Source organism: Stegostoma tigrinum, chromosome 11 (genome assembly GCF_030684315.1).
Source record: "Stegostoma tigrinum isolate sSteTig4 chromosome 11, sSteTig4.hap1, whole genome shotgun sequence".
Taxonomy (NCBI): Eukaryota; Metazoa; Chordata; class Chondrichthyes; order Orectolobiformes; family Stegostomatidae; genus Stegostoma; species Stegostoma tigrinum.
In genome coordinates, this window is record NC_081364.1 from 60,383,923 (window position 1) to 60,397,415 (window position 13,493).

The following is a 13,493-nucleotide window of genomic DNA, read 5'->3' on the forward strand; positions in this document are numbered from 1 at the left end:
TGTACCTGTCTGTGGCATTTTAAAGACCTGAACCTGCAAATCCTCATTGGGCATCTAGTGTATTTAACTTTGAGTCCTCCAAAAAAACAAAAATCTGGATGCATCCTTTTGTGGTCCAACATGGATAACCTTTCTTGCTTTATATCAAAATTCATCTATTACAGCTTCACCCATTCACCTAATCTCTCAACATCCTATGGTAATGTTGTTATGCTGCCATCAACACTGTCTAGAACGCTTCCTAAATTTGAGTTGGCAGCAAATATAAATACTTGACTTCTATTACCATTATCCATGTTGCTAATGAATATTCTGAATAACTGACACCCCAACACAGATACCTGTGGGACGCCACTAGTCATGTCCCGCCAATCCGAGTACTTACACGTTATTCCAACTATTTCCTGCCACTCACTCAATTTCCTATCCAGGTCAGGTTTTTTGCCCTCAATCCCATGGGTTTCTACCGTAGCTTACAGTCTTTTTATGTGGGACTTTATGCAAAGCCTCTGATTTATTGACTGCCAAGCACATTGAGATGTTCTCAAGCTCAGCAAATGAAGTCTTTCTTTTGGTATTCTCATGAAATACAGTGCAGTGCTTCCCAAATGGTTTACTTGTCTGACCTGATTTTGAGGCATCAAAACTGTCAACCCCTCAGTGAGAACTAAGCCCACAGGAGAGCTGCACAGATGTTCTAACTTGGTCAGAACACCACAGTGGCTATTACTGCCTCAGCTTGTAACCCCAAAATTTCAGTTCACAAGCACACGAATTCCAATATCAACTTTCGGAAGTCCTGATATATGCAGAGGAATAGTGGCAGGAGCAGGCAACAAACTTTGGAGGGAAATCAGCTACAGGTGCGTGTTTGGCAAGGTGTAGGTAAGAGCTACAAGTGTAAAAAATAGTAGTCTAACTGGTTGAGGAATAAAGGGAATGGACTTGTGCATCCCCACTCAATCAGCCAGTCATGCATTTGCTTTACACCAAGTGGCTTTTAATGTGTTAAAACTAAGTAGATAATCAGCGACAGACACCCACACTGAGCTTAGCTGATGCCGACTGTTAAAAGCCCAAATTGGGTTTTTGGTCTCTGTGGCTGCAGCCTCACAGCGCCAGAGACCCGGATTCAATTCCGGCCTCGGCGACTGTCTGTGTGGAGTTTGCACATCCTCCCTGTGTCTACGTGGGTTTCCACCGGGTGCTCCGGTTTCCTCCCACAAGTCAAAAAGATGTGCAGGCTAGGGTGGATTGGCCATGCTAAATTTCCTGTAGTGTTCAGGGGTGTGTGGGTTATAGAGGGATGGTTCTGGGTGGGGTGCTTCAAGGGGCAGTGTGGCCTTGTTGGGCCGAAGGGCCTGTTTCCACACCGTAGGGAATCTAATCTAATCAAATGGTCCAACAATGTCCTTCTGGGAAGGGAACCTGAAACTCCTACCTGATCTGTTTGACAAATTCCCACAGACCGAGTGGTTTGCCTGTTGACGTACTAAAAGAGGCACAGTGAGCCAATCAGCTGATAAAACCTAGTGTCATTAGGAGATGCTGTCACTAACTTCAAGGTAAACTTGCGAGAGGCTCAATTTCTGAAAATAAGAGCTGCCCTGCAGTTACCATCATTTTTCTCCAATCAATGCCATTTTCTCTAGCACCCGCCAATATGGAAAACATGCATCTCTCCTGGGAGAGTGACCAGGTCACTGATTCTCAGGGGAAGATTAGAAGGAAGCTCTACTACTGACCCACATGACAATCACCTGCAGCAAAATGAGAGGGTGGCTCCAGCATCCTTCACTACACAGACTTTACTCAGCAGAAATATACCAGAATTCTACCTTTTCTCAGCAGAACTAGGGTCAAATGGCCATGCTCTTACACAAACACTGTCCCTGCTGTAACATCAAAATCTTCTGAAAGCATGTCTTAGAAATCATCAGGCCTGTTTGATGAATCATGGAGTCCCCAGACACAGTATTTGCAGTTATAGGCAGAGCAAGAATCCTGTACAAATTTCAGCAACACCCACCATGTCCCCACGAGATGGTGTGAATACAATACCAATGAAGCATTTGCTATTAAGCAGATTGCAGGATATGCTCTCCTGCAGACTCAAATAACGTGGGCCAGTGGGCCCCAGAGCAGTGTCCTTGTGATCTCCTGTTATGGTTGATATCTGTATGGGGACCAGCTGTTATAACCTACTTTACAAACAATACACGAGCATGCAGCGAGGAGGATTCTTGTGGCTTACTGACAGTGTCCCTCCTCTTGAGTCCAGAGACCAGGTTCAAATCCCAACTGCTCCAAAGGTGGGCATTGTGATACATCTGAATAGGTTGATTAAAAATACAAATCATGCATGCACAGGCTGGTGCCATACTTTTAGCTGTGCCCCTGAAGAGGTCTGTTCGAATGTCAGAAATGCAGAGAAGTGGGATAATTCACATTGTAACACTTACATAACATTCAGCATCAGAAAAGCAGATATTTCCACCAACTAAACGGGCAAAAAAAGGCAAAAAGCCATCGCATTGGGCCTCACAACAAATTTTGTTGCCACCCCGAACATGATCTAAGGATTAACAGTTTGTTTGCAATTCTGGCATCCTATTTGGCCAACCTGAGCATGCAACTTCAGATGCTCATCCCCAACACTGCCTCCTTCCACCTTGATTAAATTGTTCATTTTCACTCCTGACTGAACCCAAACCTTCCTAAACTCCAAACTTTGCCTTCACCTTCACACCAAAGCTCTGTTTCTCCACTTCCTCAGAGATTTATCTTAAAACTTATCACTTTAACAAAACTTTTGGCCACTTGTTCTAGTGCCTCCTCCTTTGGCTCACTGCTGATGCTTTTGGGTGGATCACTTCTGTAAAATATTTGGGAAGCTTTTCTGTGCAAATAAAAGCTGTCTTTTTCTGCTATCAGAAATCTGACTGGAAACAGCTTAAATAGTGGCTGACTACGGCACAAAAACATAATTATGGCTCTGTGAGGGACTTTGCAAAAATGAATACTGATTTTTTTTTCAGGTGCTGGCTGCAAGGTTCTTGAATCAAAGGATACCATCCACCCTCTGTCTTGTTGCTTATCTGGCATTGTTTCTCAGGTGAGAATGAAAAGCAATAGACAATGTCAAGACTCAGCCGACCAGTCCTACTCCACTGCCCACCTACCGCCGAGAACCTATTTAAATCCCAGGCATAACAGCTGCATCTGATGGTATCAAATCTCAACCTTTGATCGCAACTCATCTCACCCCAAGTGGTTCATCCTTTACATCTGTTATCTGATGTTCACCAACACTGCTCCTCTCTACTGCCATCAGAATGAATACAATTGATGTTTTATAATGTGAAGCTGTTTAATATTGACAAATGGAGAATTTAGCCCTAGAATCTCAAAATAATACTATCACTGTTTATACCACAGAATAAATTACTTGGAATAATACTACCCTTGTGCTACATGCGAGAATATATTACTTAGAACAATACTGCCAATGTAACAGCACGGACACTATTTTTCCACGTAACATTATGTCTGCATGCCACTATAGCAAAGCAGATTCTCCTTCACTGTTGGGGAGACTTGGAATTGTTCATACCCTGTAGTTTACCTGCTCAGCATATCAGACAATATATCCAGGGCCTCCAGCTGGACAGAAACATCCTCTTGTTTAGCTATAGCACTTGTTAGACGTCCAGTAATCTTCTTGCACACGTTAGCAGACAGGGCCAAGCCTAGGACAGAGGCAAATCCTTATTACAACCACGGATATTATTTGGAGTATTTATTTTGGCAGTAATGCGATAATTAGTAAATTAAGCTTTGTTTTCCCTAATCAGCAAGTTGCAAAGAAGGTAACAGGGTTTATTTTTAATCACTGATAACAAAGTGTGGAGTTGGATAAACACAGCAGGCCAAGCAGCACACCTGCCTCTCAGAAAACCATTGAATGGATTCTGTATGACTAGCATCTCAAACTACAACCCAAGCTTCAAGGCACTGGTAGCTTATATGCAGTTGCAAGAGAGCTCTCTGATGAAGGGTCTAGGCCCGCAACGTCAGCTTTTATGCTCCTGAGATGCTGCTTGGCCTGCTGTGTTCATCAAGCTCCACACTTTGTTATCTTGGATTCTCCAGCATCTGCAGTTCCCATTATCTCTTATTTTTATCACTTATTATTTTAACGCTCAAAATTCCCACTTCTCACAACAGCAAAAAAAAAGGATTCCCATCTAGTGATCCTGAACTCTGCAACCCACAGTTATCCTAAATCTTTAGTCAACCTTATTCAAATGTTCTGAGGACTTTTAGTATATTTAGGCCTCTACAAAGCCTCTACCAGCAATGGACAGTAACCCTTTATCTGTGCAATAGCCATCCTAAAATATCTGTGCTCTTAGCCGTATCACTTGGCAAAAGCCAGATGGGTCTCCAACCCTGTTAAGCACAAGATTACTTTTTGAATGCAAGCACAAGGAGAGATTTATCCTTAAGAAAATATAGAATAAACAATTTATTGTTAATGTTATGTAAATCTAACACAAAGTATTTATAAGTTATTCACTAAGTCTCAGTGTGTTACTTGCAACTGCATATAAGCTACCAGTCAGTGCCTTGGGTTGTAGTTGAGATGCTAGTCATACAGAATCCATTCAATGGTTTTCTGAGAGGCAGGTGTGATCTTGGACTTGATAATCTTTACTTTGGAAATGCTTTTCACGGAGATATGTGAATCCAAAGTAAACATTCACTTTCAAAGCACAGGATGATAGAGGGGGGGGTATTTAACAGAGTCCCCAGTACACACTGTTCTTTGATCTTGCTTTTGGCTCAACACAGCTTTGCATAGTAATTACCTTCATGTCACTGCATTGCTGTGTAATGGCATCACATGATGGAATGGATTGGAAATGATTTGTTTTTTCCTGAAATCATCAGTTGAATTCCTCAGCCAACTTCCTTAGGTGTGCACAGAAGTTTTTTGGGTTTAACAAATTTTCTGTTTTTGAATTTTTCTTCTAATACTTCCTCCAGACGTGTTACAATGTTTTACTCTCAATTGGGAGGACCACAGACCCAGTTTCAATTTGAATGCATGCGCATATGTGCCAAGTCTCTGTCCTCTCCCTGCTCCGTTTCACTGTCACATTTGTAGCCTGCCTGAAGTCAAGCAATCACATGCTGTCCAAGAGTTCATTTCTTAAAGAAAATTGAAGCCATTCAGATATGGCATCTAAAACTCTTTGCCAGATCTTCCCTGACTTGACCACCTCATATCAGCATGCAGAATTAATTCCACATCAACTTGGCCCACAGACAAGATGTACAAGACTGTGGGTCAAGTGCTGGTAAAGGAAAAATAGAAGAGTTAGGTGGTTGTTTCTGACTGCCACAGAAATATTGGGCATAAGGGTTTATCCTTCTGTGCCATAGACTTCTGACTTTTTTTTTAAAAAATTCACTCATGGGGCGTGGGCATCGCTGGCTGGCCAGCATTTACTGCCCACGAGATGGTGGTGGTGACAAGCTGCCTTCTTGAACTGATGCAGTCCACATACTGTAGGTTGACCCACAATGCCATTAGGGAGGGCAATCCAGGATTTTGACCCAGCAGCAGTCAAAGAACGACAATATATTTTCAAGTCAGGATGTTGAGGGGCTTGGAGTGGAACTTGCAGGCAGTGGTGTTCCCACGCATCTGCTACCCTCATCCTCCTAGATCGAAGTGGTCATGAGTTTGGAAGTTAAAATAGTATCAGAGATAATGGGAACTGCAGATGCTGGAGAATTCCAAGATAATAAAATGTGAGGCTGGATGAACACAGCAGGCCAAGCAGCATCTCAGGAGCACAAAAGCTGACGTTTCGGGCCTAGACACTTCATCAGATGAAGGGTCTAGGCCCGAAACGTCAGCTTTTGTGCTCCTGAGATGCTGCTTGGCCTGCTGTGTTCATCCAGCCTCACATTTTATTATCTATGAGTTTGGAAGTGCGGCCTTAAGCAGCCCTGGTGAATTTCAGCAGGCCCTATTGTAGATGGTACACAGTCCTGGAACTGAGCATTGTGGAGGGAGCAAGTGGAAGCATTTGGACCTGGTGCCACCCAGGCGAGCTGCTTTGTTTCAAGCTTCTGAAGTGTTGTTGGAGGTGCCCCCATCTAGGCAAGTGGGGAGTGTTTCATTACACTCCAGACTTGTACTTTGTAGATGGTGAACAGGCTTTAGGGAGTCAGGAAAGGAATTTTTTGCTGCATTACTCCTGGCCTCTCTTGTAGTCACTGTGTTTATATTGAGAGTCCAGTTAAGTTTCTGGTCAATGGTAATCTCAAGGAGACTGACAGTGGGGGATTCAATAACACCACTGAATGTCAAGGTATGGTAGTTCGATGGGCTGTTGTTGGCATTTGTGTGGCACACGTTACTTACCACTTGTCAGCCCAAGTCTGGATATTGTCCAGATCTTAGATATCAAAAAGTGTAGAGCTGGATGAACACAGCAGGCCAAGCAGCATCTTAGCAGCACACAAGCTGACGTTTTGGGCCTCAACCCTTCAGAAAATGGGGATGGGGAGAGGATTCTGAAATAAATAGGGAGAGAGGGGGGAGGTGGACCAAAGATGGACAGAGGAGAAGATATGTGGGGAGGGGAGTACAGGTGGGGAAGTAGGGATGGGATAGGTCAGTCCGTGGAGGACGGACAGGTCAAGGGTGCGGGATGAGGTTCGTAGGTAGGAAATAGAGATGTGGCTTGAGGTGGGAGGTAGGGATAGATGGAGGAAGAATCGGTTAGGCAGGAGGAAGAACAAGTTAGGCAGGCGGGGATGAGCTGGGCTGGTTTTGGGATGCAGTTGGGGGAGGGGAAATTTTGAAGCTGGTGAAATCCACATTGATACCATTGGGCTGCAGGGCTCCCAAGCGCAATATGAGTTGCTGTTCCTGCAACCTACAGATGGCATTATTGTGGCATTGCAGGAGGCCCAGTATGGACATGTTGTCTAAAGGAACGGGAGGGGGAGTTAAAATGGTTCGCGACTGGGAGGTGCAGTTGTTTATTGCGAATCGAACGTAGGTGTTCTGCAAAGCGGTCCCCAAGCATCCGCTTGGTTTCCCCACTGTAGAGGTAGCCACAATGAGTACAGCAGATGCAGTATACCACGTTGACGAATGTGCAGGAGAAAATCTGCTTGATGTGGAAAGTCATCTTTGGGCATGTGATGGGGTGAAGGAGGTGGTGTGGGGGCAAGTGTAGCAAGTTCCTGCGGTTGCAGGGGAAATTGCCGGGTGTGGTGGGGTTGGAGGGGAGTTTGGAGCGGACAAGGGAGTCGTGGAGAGAGTGGTCTCTCTGGAAGGCAAACAAGGGTGGGGATGGGAAACGTCTTTAGTGGTGGGGTCGGATTGTAGATGGCGGAAGTATCAGAGGATGATGCGTTGTATCCGGAGGCTGGTGGGGTGGTATGTGAGGACTTAGGGGGATTCTCTTTTGACGGTCAATGCGGTGGCAGGATGTGAGGGATGAGTTACAGGAAATGCCGGAGACATGGGAGTGGAATGCCTTATCCTGGGAGCAGATGCGGCAGAGGTGCAGGAATTGGGAATAGGGGATGGAGTTTTTGCAGGAAGGTGGGTGGGAGGAGGTGTATTCTAGGTAGCTGTGGGAGTCGGTGGGCTTGAAATGAACATCAGTTTCTAGGTGGTTGCCTGAGATGGCGACAGAGGTGTCCAGGAGTTGGAGATGGTCCAGGTGAACTCAAGGTTGGGGTGGAAGGTGATGAAGTAGATGAACTGTTCGAGCTCCTCTTGGGAGCACAAGTGGCACCGATCCAGTCATCAATGTAACAGAGGAAAAGGTGGGGTTTAGGGCCAGCGTAGGTGCGCAAGAGGGACTGTTCCACGTAACCTGCAAAGAGGCGGGCATAGCTTGGGCCCATGCGGGTACCCATGGCCACCCCCTTTGTCTGTAGGAAGTGGGAGGAATTGAAAGAGAAGTTTTTGAGGGTGAGGACGAGTTCCGCTAGGCAGATGAGGGCGTCGGTGAAGGGGGACTGGTCAGGTCTGCAGGACAGGAAGAAGCGGAGGGCCTTTAGGCCATCTGCATGGGGAATGCAGGTGTATAGGGACTGGATGTCAATGGTGAAAATGAGGTGTTGGGGTCCAGGGAATTGGAAGTTCTAGAGGTGGTGGAGGGCGTGGATGGTATCGCGGCTGTAGGTAGGGAGTTCCTGGAACAAGGGGGAGAAAATGGAGTCCACATAGGTGGAGATGAGTTCGGTGGGGCAGCAGCAGGCGGAGACAATGGGTCGACCAGGGCAGGCGGGTTTGTGGATTTTGGGAAGGAGATACAAGCGAGCGGTGCGGGGTTGGGGAACAATGAGATTGGAGGCTGTGGGTGGGAGATCACCTGAGGTGATGAGGTTATGAATGGTTCACAAGATGATGGTTTGGTGCTCGGGGGTGGGGGAGTGGTGTGGTAGGAGGTGATGTCGGAGATTTGGTGTCTAGCCTCAGCAATGTAAAGGTCAGTGCGCCATACTACAACTCCACCTCCCTTGTCTGCAGGTTTGATGGCGAGGTTGGGATTGGAGTACAGGGAGCAGAGGGCTGCTCGCTCTGCAAGGGAGAGGTTGGAGTGGGTGAGAGGGGTGGAAAGGTTGAGGCGATTGATATCTCGATGGCAGTTGTAGATGAAGAGGTCAAGGGAGGGTAGGGGGTCTGGGGGTGGTGTCCAGGAGGAGGACTTGTGTTGGAGGCAGGTGAAGGGGGTCAGCTCACGGTTAGAGAAGTAAGCGTGGAGGCGGAGGCGGAAAAACTGCTCAATGTCCAGACGTGACTGGTATTCATTGATGTATGGGTGGAGGGGGACAAAGGTGAGGCCCTTGCTGAGGACTGGGGGGGATGGTGAAAATTTGACAGGGGTCAGTATGGCTTTCTTCTCTGGGGTTGCTGGCTGTGGGCGAGATCTTGTTATGTTTGAACGTGGATTGCTTTAGTATCTGACGAGTGGCAAATGGTGCTGAATATTGTTTGCTAATGATTGTACATCCTCACTTCTGACATTAGGCGGGAGGGAAGGTCATTGATGAAGCAGCTGAAGATGGCCTAGGACACTACCCTGAGGAATTCCTACACGGATGTGCTGGAGCTGAGATGACTGTCCTGCAATACCCATAACCTTCTTCCCATATGACTCCAAACATTAGAGGCAATTTGCCCCCTGACATCCAGCAATTCCAGTTTGCTAGGGCTTCTTGATGCCACACTGTTGTATGTGGCCTTGATGGCAAGGCCTGCCATTCTCACCTCACCTCTGGAATTCAACTCTTTTGTTCATGTTTGGACAAAGTCTGTAACAAGGTCAGGAGCTGAGTGGCCCTGGTAGAACCCAAACTGGGCGTCATTGAGCAGGTTGTGGCTGAGCAGATGCTGCTTGATAGCACTGTTGATGACAACTTCCATCACATTACTGATGATCAAGAGTAGACTGTTGGGGTGGTAACTGGCCAAGTTGGACTTGTGCGCTGTTTGTTCACAGGACCTAGCTAGGCAATTTTACACGTTGTTAGGTAGATGCCAGTGTTGTTCCTGTGTTGGAAGAGCTTGGCTAGGGAAGTGTCAAGTTTGGAGCACAAGTTTCTAGTACTATCGCTGCAATGTTGTCAGGGCCCATAGCCTTTGCAGTATCCAGGGTCCCCAACTGTTTCTTGACATCATGTTGAGTGAATTTAATTGGCTGAAGACCGGTACCTGTATCTGCAGCCGGTAGATAAGTAAGGATGAGGTCAAGTATGTCTTTCTGTCTTGTTGCTTTTCCGTCACCGCCTACCACAGCCCCAGTCTGGCAGCTAAGTCCTTTAGGGCCTGACCAGCTCGATCGGTAGTGCTGCTGCTGCATTGCTGTCCAGGCACCAAGAGCTCTTGGTGGTGGACACTGAAATCCTCCACCCAGAGTACACTTTGCACCCTTTCCTCTCCCAGTGCTTCCTCCATGTGCTGTTCCACATGGAAGAAGACTGATTCACTGGCCGAGGGAGGATGGTACATGATAATTAGCAGTAATATTGCCTTGATCCTTCACGGAGTCCACAGACAATGTTGAGAGCTCCTAGGGCAACTCCCTCCCAGCTATATACCATTGTACCGATGCCTCCGCTGGTGGTAGAGGACACATCCAGAGATGATGATGGTTGTGTCTGGGAGATTGTCTCTAAAGTATGATTCTGTGTGTATGGCTCTGTCAGGCTGTTAGTTGACTAGTCTGTGAGACAGCCCTCCCAATGTTGGCACGAGCCCCCAGATGAAGGTAAGGAGGACTCACATGCAAGCCAGGCCAGGTAAAGACAGCGATTTCCTTCCCTGAAGGACATTAGTGAGGCAGATGAGTTTTTCTAAAATTAACACTGTTCCATGCTGTTTGCTAGACTCTTAATTCCAGATTTGTATTGAATTCAAATTCCACCATCTAGCGTAGCAGGAATCAAATCTGGGTACCTAAAACATTAGCTAAGTTTCTGGCTTAATATTCCAGTGATGCTGCTACAAGACCACTATGATTCTAAGTTTATTGAGTAAGGTTTTAAACAAGCTGTGCTGAAGAACTCTCCTCAAGTTAAGTTTACAATCTCAACAACTTTCATTCGCAGGGAAACATCCATAACTTCACTTACTAATGCTTGCTGGTGGACTATACAGTGGTAATGGACGAAAGTAAGGGGAATAAAGATCATTTCTGAAAAATGCAACAGAGCTTACATTTGCACCAAGAATGGCAAGCACAGCATTAGTTGTGGTGAAGATCAGTTTCTTTTCCTCAAGCACGTACAAACAAGCTGGCACAGCTTATTAATATTGCCTCTAAGCTGCTGGCACTCGTATCAAGGTTCAGCTACTAAAAACGGTCACACAAATGTGGTACTGATGATACTGATAGCAATGAAGCCAGACCCAACAGAAAGGCAATATCACTACAAGAGGAAGACTGTAAACAGAAAACTAGGAGAACTTCATCCTCAAAACACCCGACAATTAGGTACAGCTTGCTTGCACCAGACACATCCACTTTCCCAAATAGATCACACCTCAGAAACTAGTGGCACTAATCAAATGTTTTGGCACAGATCTACATACTTGATATTAAATTGAAAATACAATATTCTATCAGCATTGGCAGGAGGTGTGATGTTGAGTATAAACCAAGGGGACATATGGAGATGACAAGATACAAACAACAATCTTACCACTAGAAGCAGGCGGCAGCTCTGCAATGACAGTCTTCAGGCCAATACTGGATATATCCCGTAGCTGCTCTTTATCAGACAGCATGTTCGTACATAACGTATCCACAATGGTCTCCACTTGGTACTCTTTCACCTTGCTGACCAATGGGCCCAAGCTGAACAAGGGAACAAATGAAATGCTGTGATCCTGGCATTTCAACATCATTACTATTTCTCGTGCCCCTATTGCTCTTCTTCTCCCCCAACAATTTTGCATCACTGCAGTGAGCTGAAGAACATCCCTGTATCAACTCCAAACAAACACATCAGGTAAAGATTCCCCCTGTCAGGTGAAGTGGTATCTTGTTCAAATGCTGAGGCCAGACAAAAAGCATCTAGTGAAGGCAGAGATAATGGGAACTGCAGATGCTGGAGATTCCAAGATAATAAAATGTGAGGCTGGATGAACACAGCAGGCCAAGCAGCATCTCAGGAGCACAAAAGCTGACGTTTCGGGCCTAGACCCTTCATCAGAGAGGGGGATGGGGGGAGGGAACTGGAATAAATAGGGAGAGAGGGGGAGGCGGACCGAAGATGGAGAGTAAAGAAGATAGGTGGAGAAGGTGTGGGTGGGGAGGTAGGGAGGGGATAGGTCAGTCCAGGGAAGACGGACAGGTCAAGGAGGTGGGATGAGGTTAGTAGGTAGCTGGGGGTGCGGCTTGGGGTGGGAGGAAGGGATGGGTGAGAGGAAGAACCGGTTAGGGAGGCAGAGACAGGTTGGACTGGTTTTGGGATGCAGTGGGTGGGGGGGAAGAGCTGGGCTGGTTGTGTGGTGCAGTGGGGGGAGGGGATGAACTGGGCTGGTTTAGGGATGCAGTGGGGGAAGGGGAGATTTTGAAACTGGTGAAGTCCACATTGATACCATATGGCTGCAGGGTTCCCAGGCGGAATATGAGTTGCTGGGAGGTGCAGTTGTTTGTTGCGAACTGAGCGGAGGTGTTCTGCAAAGCGGTCCCCAAGCCTCCGCTTGGTTTCCCCAATGTAGAGAAAGCCGCACCGGGTACAGTGGATGCAGTATACCACATTGGCAGATGTGCAGGTGAACCTCTGCCAATGTCCCAGATGTCCAAGTTCTTTAAGGACATCCCAGATGTCCAAGTTCTTTAAGGACCGCAACTTCCCCCCCACGGTGATTGAGAACGCCCTTGACCGCATCTCCCGCATTTCCCGCGACACATCCCTCACACCCCGCCCCCGCCACAACCGCCCCAAGAGGATCCCCCTCGTTCTCACACACCACCCTACCAACCTCCGGATACAACGCATTATCCTCCGACACTTCCGCCATTTACAATCCGACCCCACCACCCAAGACATTTTTCCATCCCCACCCCTGTCTGCTTTCCGGAGAGACCACTCTCTCCGTGACTCCCTTGTTCGCTCCACACTGCCCTCCAACCCCACCACACCCGGCACCTTCCCCTGCAACCGCAGGAAATGCTACACTTGTCCCCACACCTCCTCCCTCACCCCCATCCCAGGCCCCAAGATGACATTCCACATTAACCAGAGGTTCACCTGCACATCTGCCAATGTGGTATACTGCATCCACTGTACCCGGTGCGGCTTTCTCTACATTGGGGAAACCAAGCGGAGGCTTGGGGACCGCTTTGCAGAACACCTCCGCTCAGTTCGCAACAAACAACTGCACCTCCCAGTCGCAAACCATTTCCACTCCCCCTCCCATTCTCTTGATGACATGTCCATCATGGGCCTCCTGCACTGCCACAATGATGCCACCCGAAGGTTGCAGGAACAGCAACTCATATTCCGCCTGGGAACCCTGCAGCCATATGGTATCAATGTGGACTTCACCAGTTTCAAAATCTCCCCTTCCCCCACTGCATCCCTAAACCAGCCCAGTTCATCCCCTCCCCCCACTGCACCACACAACCAGCCCAGCTCTTCCCCCCCCACCCACTGCATCCCAAAACCAGTCCAACCTGTCTCTGCCTCCCTAACCGGTTCTTCCTCTCACCCATCCCTTCCTCCCACCCCAAGCCGCACCCCCAGCTACCTACTAACCTCATCCCACCTCCTTGACCTGTCCGTCTTCCCTGGACTGACCTATCCCCTCCCTACCTCCCCACCCACACCTTCTCCACCTATCTTCTTTACTCTCCATCTTCGGTCCGCCTCCCCCTCTCTCCCTATTTATTCCAGTTCCCTCCCCCCATCCCCCTCTCTGATGAAGGGTCTAGGCCCGAAAC

At 47.5% G+C, this 13,493-nt stretch overlaps 1 protein-coding gene across 2 annotated transcripts in view; it reads right to left on the reverse strand.

Moving 5' to 3' along the window:
• LOC125460306 (cullin-associated NEDD8-dissociated protein 1-like) overlaps positions 1 to 13,493 on the reverse strand; it is a 46,863-nt gene that overhangs the window by 27,219 nt on the left and 6,151 nt on the right. For both annotated transcript variants that reach the window (XM_048547637.2, XM_048547638.2), the window contains exons 3-4: positions 11,245 to 11,399; positions 3,626 to 3,749 (exon numbers count right to left, since the gene is read on the reverse strand). In XM_048547637.2, the coding sequence (XP_048403594.2) occupies positions 3,626 to 3,749; positions 11,245 to 11,399 (279 nt within the window). The remainder of the gene's footprint in view (positions 1 to 3,625; positions 3,750 to 11,244; positions 11,400 to 13,493) is intronic.